The sequence below is a fragment of the Vespula pensylvanica genome, chromosome 15 (genome assembly GCF_014466175.1).
Source record: "Vespula pensylvanica isolate Volc-1 chromosome 15, ASM1446617v1, whole genome shotgun sequence".
NCBI classification, from domain to species: domain Eukaryota; kingdom Metazoa; phylum Arthropoda; class Insecta; order Hymenoptera; family Vespidae; genus Vespula; species Vespula pensylvanica.
In genome coordinates, this window is record NC_057699.1 from 166,213 (window position 1) to 176,689 (window position 10,477).

At 28.2% G+C, this 10,477-nt stretch overlaps 1 protein-coding gene across 1 annotated transcript; it reads right to left on the minus strand.

Moving 5' to 3' along the window:
- Window positions 1-436: 436 nt before the first annotated feature.
- LOC122634580 (alanine--glyoxylate aminotransferase 2-like) lies at window positions 437-5,353 on the minus strand. Its single transcript, XM_043823661.1, has 9 exons — window positions 5,201-5,353; window positions 3,761-3,855; window positions 3,415-3,533; window positions 3,094-3,328; window positions 2,727-2,817; window positions 2,422-2,630; window positions 1,682-1,907; window positions 1,195-1,593; window positions 437-675 (listed from the first exon to the last, which is right to left on the minus strand). The coding sequence occupies exons 2-9, from the start codon at window positions 3,823-3,825 to the stop codon at window positions 568-570; spliced, it is 1,452 nt and encodes a 483-aa protein (XP_043679596.1). The 5' UTR covers window positions 3,826-3,855; window positions 5,201-5,353; the 3' UTR covers window positions 437-567.
- Between the last annotated feature and the right edge of the window lie 5,124 nt (window positions 5,354-10,477).

The following is a 10,477-nucleotide window of genomic DNA, read 5'->3' on the forward strand; positions in this document are numbered from 1 at the left end:
AGAACAAAGAAAAAGAAAAGAAGAAAATCGTCGGTTTAAATGCAAATATTATATTTTCATTTTAAATGGAGAATTATATGAAATGAATGGATGAAAAATACCATAGAAATTTTTATATATAAATGCATACATTTTTTATTATAAAAATAATACCATTTTTAATTAAAAAATATCATTTTTGTTCAAGATTATTACAGGATATAATACTTTGTAATTATAATAGATAATAAATATTATAGAAATAATACTCTATAATTGTAATATTAAGTATAATAATTTGCATTTTCGTTTGTAATGTATAATACATTACGATTTTAAGAAAGAATAAGGAACAAAGAAAAAGAAAAGAAGAAAATCGTCGGTTTAAATACAAATATTATATTTTTATTTAAATGGAGAATTATATAAAATGAATGGATGAAAAATAACATAGAAATTTTTATATATAGATGCATATATTTTTTATTATAAAAAGAATACCATTTTTAATTAGAAAATATCATTTTCACGCAAAATAATTATAAAAGTATAATACTTTGCGACTTTTCAATCGCCATAAATAAATAATTAACTCGCACGAACGAAAACTGAATTTGTTTTGGTAGGAGCCGAATTATTATCAAGATCCATCTGTGAAATTGTTGCTTTGATCACCGTCTGTGTAACTTCTAATTCCTATAAAAAAGAAAAAAAAAGGTTTTAATAATATAACTTATGGATAATCAATTACAAAAAAGTAAGAATAATTAAGATGAAATATAAGCGAGAAACATTAATGAGCTTGACATTGACTTATGTCGACATTTTATGTTAATTAATACTAATAATAAAATATTAATGAAGGTTATTGAGAAAGTAGTGGAATAAACAAAGATTAGTTGGCATGACGCAAAGAACGTTTCCACGCTCGTTTCGTTTCTTGTAATGAAAAAATAATTGGCGCGTGCTTATCATCCACTTATATTACCTATTTTGCAAATCATGATTATTTAAAGAATATTCGAGAAAAACAAATTATCAAAGCTTTCATATGATATAATTGATGAAATATAGATGTTACATGTTCGAACGGAAATTCTTGTCAGAGGCTATCATCTTCCAATAGCTATCGAATTGCGTCAGTAACAGCACGACATCATCACGTTCACGAAACTATTTTATAGGAGTAAAAAAATAAAGAAAAAGAAAGATTACCTCTTCGGTATCAATTTCAATTTCCTGTAAAACCTCATCGAGAATAGATACGAAATCGTTAGCATTTTCAATGGTGAATACCATAGGTGGTTTCAATTTGAGAATGTTATCATCTGGACCATCACTGCTAACAAGAATTTTCTTTTCTTTCATTCTAGAGACAATATGTCTGGCTTCAGCAGTAGCTGGAATCTTCTTAGTTCTGTTTCGTACTAATTCGATACCAATAAACAAGCCCACACCACGAATGTCACCGATGATCTTTCTACGTTTAGATAATTTTTTTAATTCCATTATTAAATGTTGTCCAACTTGCAAAGCATTTTCTTGCAAGTTATCACGGTCGATCACTTCCATAACAGCATTAGCTACCGCACAGGATACTGGATTGCCACCATACTGCAAGTAGAACATATTCAAAATGATTAGACATAAAATACGTTCATTTACAATTATCTATTTTCTTCTTTATTTCGGAGACAATTACCGTATTGAAATATTCGATTCCAGTGTTCTTGAAACTGGTTGCGATTTCAGGTGTCGTGATTACTGCTGCTACAGGATGTCCATTTCCCATTGGTTTTCCAACTGTTACGATATCTGGTACCACGTCTTCTCCATAAAGTTGGAAGGCCCACATGTGACTACCAACTCTACCAAAACCAACTTGAACCTCGTCGGCAATGCATACACCACCAGCTTCTCTCACGTACCTGAATAAGTACATTTTTTATTTCAGGCTTTTTTTAGTCGACGTTCAAATTCATCAGGATGACGAATTTTAGACTTTCTTCTTTTACAAATACCAAAAACGTGATCATCATACTGAAAAAGCTATTTTTTTATTCGTTATTATAAAATTAAATAAATTAAAGATAATAAGAGAATAAAGTGTTTTTTTTTTTTCTTCAAGTGCCTAAAATTCTCAAATTGTCAAATGATGGTACTAATGTTAAAGCAGCAGAAAGAATAATAAGAACAAACGTTAGTGAAAACAATTGGGTGAGCTTTATTTTTTATTTATTTGTTAACTAATAAATTCTATTTTTTTGTTGACTTCAACACACACACGTACGATTATTATTGAAAGTCAATTTTTTCTAAGAAAATATAGGTAATTTTTGATAAATTAGATATTTAGTTGTCCTTTTATAGTAGAAGGTTTTGAAGAAAAATGTAGAATAGGAACATTTAAGAGGACAATAAGTATGAACAATATTTAATTACCTGAAGACATTTTTAAAGTAATTTTTAGGAGGAAGAATTTGCCCGCCAACCGACATTAAACTCTCCGCAATATATGCACAAACGCCTCGACCTTTAGCCTTCAAATCGTCACTTATCCGTTTCACATCTTCTGCGTATTTTAGACCAAGATCTTGATTAGGATATTCGTCATCACGGTATTTACCACGATATATGTCTGGACAGGGTGCCTAATAGTTCGATAGACATTATCATTAGTAAAATTAGAAAGTAAGATTAGAATCGTCATTTAAAATATAATATCTAAATATATTAGTATGTCATACCACGTGGACCCAATCCTTCTTTCCATTTTTCATTTGATTAAATTTATATGGCGAGATATCAATCGTCGACGTTAAATGACCATGGTAAGCACTATAAAGGAAAAGCAATATTTGTGTCATTGGATGGAATGACATTACATAACATTTTTAATTATATTATTATCTAACATATACGCGTGATTTCTATTTATCATTTTTAAAATTTATTTTTATTTAAAAAAGAAAAGAAAAGAAAAAAATTTACTTCAAACTGTAGATTAAATTAAAGCTTGAAATTAAAATCTTTATTTCTATAAAACGATAAACATGTTTTGATATTCACATTAAGGAGATAAAAGAAAAAAAGAACTCATATAAAAGATCGTACTGATCGAGAGTGATAATGTCCTTATTGCCAGTGTGTGTTTGTGCTAGACGAAGCGCAAGATCGTTGGCTTCGCTTCCAGAATTAACAAAAAAACAAACAGATAAAGGTTCCGGCATTAAAGAAGTCAATCGTCTCGCACAGATTACGATATTGTCGTGTAGAAAACGATTGTTCGTTGATAATAATGCCATTTGTTCCTGTCCGGCTTTTACAACATCCGGATGACAATGTCCAACTGCAATTGAATCCCGATTGTAATGGATATCGAGTGAACGATCTAATCATTTTAAAAATATAAATATGTATTATCTATGTACTTACCATGTGCGACATTGTTTATGCAATCCAAATAACGTCCACCTTTTTCGTCGAACATGTACTGTCCTTCAGCTTTGACAATTTTTAATGGATTAGACTTGTAAAACAGTTTGCATGATTGTCTAGAAAAAAAAAAAAGGGAAAAGATACGTAAAACAATGATTAACAATTTATTGTTTGTTCGGTATTATCAAAAAGATAGCGAGTCGAGTTAGAATTAATTGCTTTGTAAAAATGTAAGCATTGGTCATTTAAATAATACGAGTTTCATAAATCTACCATCGATAAAAATATTAGGAAGTATCGTTAGACTTATTATGACAATATGGACTTATCAATAAGAACTTACCCGATATGCCGTTCGCGAAGTTTAATTGTGTCAGTTTTTGGCATCTGTTCGAGAGATTCAGCCATGATTGGAAGTTTATCTTATATTTTCAGATTCTGGAATGGCAAAAGATTCATTTAAAACATTTGAAAAATAACAAGCGATCTTTTGTCATCAATTTTTTATTGAATGACAGGCTTATCAAAATAATCGCGTTCATTAATCCTAATGTATGTATCATTCTTTTAAATGAAAGATGCTATATTTTTCTGCACACGCATACGAACGCGCGCGCGCACACACACACATATGCTCGCATTCACTCGCTCATTCACTCACACAAACACTATCTTTCTGTATGATTTAAGATAATAATATGCGATACAATGCGTACAAATAACGCTGATACTCTAAATTGGAATTTTGCGTCAACACGTATACCATAATTAGTTACTATCTTAATCAGATGTCGATTACTATAAAAGTAGTCTGTCTCTTCATTAATTAATGAAAAAAAAATGTACAATTTATATTAGTATCTCTCTATATTATGACAATGGTTAAATGATGAAGTACAATTTTTTAATAAATACATAGCATATGACAATAATAATCATATTACTATTTAACATTAATATTCATTAAAATTATTAACATGATATTCGTATCCAATATTGATTATATAATAAATCAATAATTAGTTTTATTTTACATTAAACAAAGCTACTAATTAATTTTTCTAGACAATTATAGATATTCAATATTTAATATTAATATTTATTTAAAATTTTTAAATAAAATGATGATTTTTCATGAAATTGAATTTTCATGATGAGTTTTCATGAAAAAACGCCGAATTAAAAGAGAATTAAATTTTCTAAACAATTCCGTGCAAAATAGAGTATAAATTCAATATTTACATAATACTGATATTCATATTACATGATATTCGATAAAGTTATTCACAAAACTATTTGTATAAACAGCATTGCTTATAAATAACTAACAATAATTATATTTTCTCTTTTCTTTTTTTTTTTGTTGAACGGTCGATATGAAATTTTTTCAAACGAAAAAATAATAAAAAATTGTATATATGTGTCGGTTACGGAAAAGGCGATAAAATAATAGAACATAGGAATAATAAATTATTTTTAGCGCCTTTTCTCTTTTTCAAAATGATCGTCGATAATATTGTGGCGGGTAAAACAAATCGTAATAGTTTTAGCATGTGTAAGTACTTCGTAGCACTGGAATTAGAGGTGATGATAAGAAAGAGAAAGAGAGGAAGGAAGAAAGAAAAGAATCGTTAGAGATAAAAGATAAAGGAAGGCGAATTATTTACGATTGAAAATACATTATCGTTTAACGTAATAGCGCCAATGAGCGCAAGATAACCTCGAATAAAGATTATCGTCTGAGCGAATCAATCGATTGATTAATTTGAAGGTGAGGTCGTACCTGTAGAACTTGGGTGTTGGAAAAGAGGTTTCCTCGGAGTTCTGAATGCAACTCTAAGCTAAGTGCCACAATCTACTCCGGTGACGTCATATATAGTGCCCGTAAGTTGAGAGAGAACAAATGGGGAGATGCGCGCGCATCTATCTCCTCCTCCCACCATTTTTGACACGCTTCTATCAATCTGTCTCTCTTATATTTTCTTTCTTTCCCTCTCTTTCTCATTATTATCGTCCTAATAAGCTCTTTGTCTTTCATATTACTGTCATCGTTACGCCGGCAATTGACAATAAGCTATCACTTTATTACGGGAAATCATAAATAAATTCTTCTAAGTTAAGTACGTACATACATACATACGTAGTCGTATGTACACACTTACATACATACGTGTCTACTACGTACGTTGCGTCGTATATCATATTTTTTTTTTATTTTACGATGTCTTCATTATTTAATATAAAAGATTATATGTTACGAGTTAAGTCACGTTGTCGTATATTGATAAAATTTTATAATAGATGTTTAGATCGATGGAAGTGATTATAGATTAATTTGCCATATAGGGAATGGAACTTAATCTATAATATAACGTTTATGGTGTTTCCTTAATGAAGTTCGATTCTAACCCGTTTAAAAAAAGATGTATCAAACGTAGAATCATTTCATTTGTTTTCAACGGATGATATTTGAATCTATTAGGGTCTTTTCTTTTCCTTTCGAAATATTTGAATTTTTTTTTATCTATTTTGATATATAAAGATTATATGGAATCTAAATGAAGATGTAAAAGGCTACGAGATGGTTACGCACGAACGATGTGCGCTCGACTAGCTCATAATTTGATTTCACGAAGCAGTGAGAGTTATTGATATGAGTGGCCTCTTCCAGATCACGTGTTAAATATGTACGATCGCATGTGATCGATTAATATTGTAAAAAAAAAGAAAAAAAGAAAAAAAAGAAATATATATATATACGCATACATACATACGTATATGTTTAGATATATTATGTAAGAAAGAGAATAATAAGAGTGTTTATATATGTAATAGAAGCAGTTCTTATTCTGTTATCACTTCAACCAGCATTATGTCAGAGGAAACAAGAATTTATCTGTTTTATTCGTATAGATATTAGAATATACTATTAACACTAATTCATAAAAAATGTTCCTTTTTTTTCTCACGAAATTTACGATAGCGATTACGTATTTTTAACCTGCTTTATTCGATCGTTTTGTATTAGTATAAATAATTAGAATATATTAAAGATAATTTATAAAAACTCTCCTTTCTTTTTTTCTTTTTAACTTGGCCAGCTAAAATGTCTTTTATTTTCAATCGTTACGCGATGAAAAGATTCATAAAAGAAAATAAATTTTTATTTACATTTTATCTTTATGCCGAGAACTATATTTATTACAAGTTCCGATGGAATTTTCCACGAGTCTTTGTGCATGGGGTCTTTTCTGCGTCTTTTACGCAGATTTTGTGTAAAGGGATTTGTGTTCGATATTGAAGGAATACACTAAATGTACCGAAAATATGGTCTGTTAGAAAGTACGGTCGGATACAGATCATAAAAGAAAAATTTGGAAAATTTCAGATTTACAATGGCTAGCTTTTTATGATCGGACCCAAATCTTGTGAAAGTGCAACCCAGGCACGTCACATTTGCCGACCAGATTTCTATTTTTTTGTTATATGAGAACATATACGCTCGTAGTCCACACGATTTCTTTATCATTTATAATTTATACGATTTCTTAAAAATTAAATTTAAATTTGATATTTAGGAAATTCGTAATGTGATAAAAATTATATTAATTAATTATTATAAATGTAATAATATAAATCGAAATTATATAAAAGATATTTTTTTTTCTTCTTTTAAATTATATATGCATATATTATATTTTATAATAAAAACAAAAGAGATGGTATTGAAAAAATAGCTTGTTTAAGATTTAAGTTGTTTTCGCTATTTAATTCGAACGTCACCGTGTCCTTGCCAATATTAATAGAAACAGAAGTGCATAACTGCACGCATATACGTGTCATTCACGAACGTAAATAGTAACTCTGTCTCGTGAAAAACGTGCGTAACACTTCGCTTTGTCCGGTAAAATTCCACTCTAAAAGGCAAAGATGAACATATACGACGAGAGCAGAGTGGTGGAAGGAGAAGGGAGGCTCCACTTTCCAATCAATTTTATTTTCCGTTCATTCTCCTCTCTATCCTTCTATACTTTCTCTCTCTCTCTCTCTCTCTCTCTCTCTCTCTCTCTCTCTCTCTTTCTCCTCTCTCTTCGTTGTAATCATATACACACAACGCGCACACAAACAATTTTGTATGTGCAGTCCATATATATATATATATATAGGGTTTTTCAATAAGAGTTTGCAAATGTTCTTCTCTTTTCTTTTACTTTTTTCTTTTTTTAAATAAAAAATTTGTATTAAAAAAGATTTTGTTTCTTCATTGTAATGTATACAGTATGATTAATTACAATTATATATGAAATACCGTTATATATGACATGGCCATCATTGATACGATCAAAGTTTATGTAAAATTCTTTTGACGGAATGATGTTGATTTGATCAATGAGATCGTGCGATTTGGCAATGGTGGATTATTCTCTTTGGGTTATGTCAAAACTCAAATTTTCAACAATCCGCAAACCATCGAAGATCTTAAAAATGAAATTTGATAGATCATTTTGACGAAATCGATAGATGAATTTGACAATTGAACATTTCACATGCGAAATTGTAACACAATTATGTAAAAATGTCATTAAAAAGGATTATATTGAGCTAAAAGATATTGCATTTCATTTGGCCGATATTGTATTTCATATATCATTTTAATCGATCATACTACATTAAAAGTATTATTAAATTTTCATGTGGTTTATTTTTAAATAAATTATTTGATCAGTTTTATTGATATGAATAATCCTATATTAGATTTACTGAAAAGTTCTGCCAATTTTAGTTTGTATTAATATTAAAAAATAATTTGAAATAATATTTAAAATATTGAAAAAAATATATTCCACAAAATTATAAAAAGTGTAAAGAAAAGTATCGCAAATATACAAAATATTTGACAAAGTGTATCTAATAAATATAAAAAGAAAAAATTGTATAAACGCAAGAGATATTTTAAAAAGTACTTTAATAAATATAATGTAAAAAATCTTTGTTCAATATAAAAAGAATATTTACTAAAAATACAAAATATTAAAAAAAAAATATTTGAGAATAATTACAAAAGAAAAAATTGTATTCTATTCTTTTCGTTTTGTTACGAATAATTGTCATGAATAATTGTCAGCTAAGCAAATGAAATTTCTCATGATAAACTTAATAAATTTATTTTTAATTCTCCTACATTTTTTACTTAAAATTTTTAAAAAACTGACTATCCGTTTTCTTTTAATAATAATCGTTATTTTTATATTATTTTCTTAAACACTAAGATAACCATGTATAAAATATTAAATTGGATTGAAGAGTAAACCGGTAGTATATTTGTATAAACGTGTGTACTGATAGAAGCAGCACGTGGACGATAGCAGTACACACGTGATATGTGTTATCGTATCGCTGTTTAGAATGGTATTCTACCGTGATCGAAGCTAATATTGAGCACGTTAAGATTCGAAATAACAAATATGCTTTACGATAAATCGATAATGTTGATTTGAAAGAAAAGAAACAAATGAATCATTGAGTCGAAGAAAAAAATTGGGGAAGAAATTTTGAGGTTTTGGAAATTTTGCAGTTTGGAGATTTGTTCATATTATACGTACTTACGCATCGTTCGTTTTATTGTTGACAATATGATATCAAGTAAGATAGCAAATTAGCTCGATACTTATTCTTAGGACAAACAAAGATTGATTGAATTTTGAAATGGAAAACAAAAAGATATTAGAATGTTCATTGAAGTCAAATAAATATGCAAGTCAAAACAAATATATTTATCAATGATTTGATCAGATATATTGAGTTATCTCTATATTTGCTCGTTTAGAATATTGAAATTCATTGATAGGATTTATATTTCGCTAATTGATAGGATTTATCTGATTTGATAAATCTTGTTCCTTCGTATATGAGAAAATTAAGATTCATCATTTGATATTTTTGAAATAGTTTCAAATTTCACGATACAACGTTCACTTCAACGCTCATCATAGCATAATTGTGCATTGAACTTTGCGATAAGTTTCTCAAAGACAAGTCTAAATATTATTTGGAAAGATTCATTTATATAATCGTTAATAGGAGACATACACGAATCTCAATTCTAAACATTATTTTTATTTTATGAATGCTCTTATCATTCGTCAATATAAAACATATCATATCGTATTATATTTGTTATCAAATCCGTAAGTTGATTTCTCGTGACGACGAAAATTATATTTGATTTTGACTTTCGTCATTACCAAAGAAATGTTAACTTGAGAAATTGTATAATTTACGATCTTACATTCTATGTATTAATACGATAAGAAAATAATTATTACGAATATCAAGTACACATGTATAGAGTACAAACGAGAGTTAATGAAAGCGTGTCATCGTAATTCTGATTACTATTAGGCAATAAATAGTATTTTTATTTATTTCAGATATATTTGTTTCAGTTTATTCATTAATATTTTTCGCTTGAGATTATTATTTATTCTTGTACCTTGCATAAATTACTTAATGTAGTTACGTCATTTATTTAAAGTTTAACGAAAACAAGTTGTTGCTTCTTTATTAATGTAAAATCTTCGTAAATGTGCAAAACAAAACTCTTTAGAATTTATTCTTGTATCATCTGTTCAATTTGGAATTAGATTTCCGTATGCTGATTTTTAATTACTGATTAGTATGCAATACTTTCTTCGATAACTTAACGCTAAAGACACGATTTCAATTATAAGGATAAGAAATATAGGATTTTTCAATAACAGTTATAGAATATGTTTCTTTTCTTAATTATAACAATATATATATATGTTATAATTAATTATAGTTATATACAATATGTTTATACTGTAATTATTTACAGTTATATATGAAACACAATATCGACCAAATCGCAACTGTAGCTTATTTTGCATAATACTATTCCTTTGTTCTAAATATTTTTAATGATATTTTTACATAATTCCGGTTAAATTTCGCCAATGACCAGTCGAATTTAATTATTAAGGCCTTCAGTAATTCTTTATTTGTTGGTGCAAACTTTGACCTTTAATATAGTCGTAAA

Bases quoted from the DNA above. Each gene is read 5' to 3' on its own strand.
- LOC122634580 (XM_043823661.1), bottom strand. From the start codon at position 3,825: ATGGCTGAATCTCTCGAACAGATGCCAAAAACTGACACAATTAAACTT. The intron at 3,534-3,760 runs GTAAGTTCTTAT...TTTTTTTTCTAG, and splicing joins CTTCGCGAACGGCATATCGG to ACAATCATGCAAACTGTTTT. The intron at 676-1,194 runs GTAATCTTTCTT...TCTTTTTTATAG, and splicing joins TTGAAATTGATACCGAAGAG to GAATTAGAAGTTACACAGAC.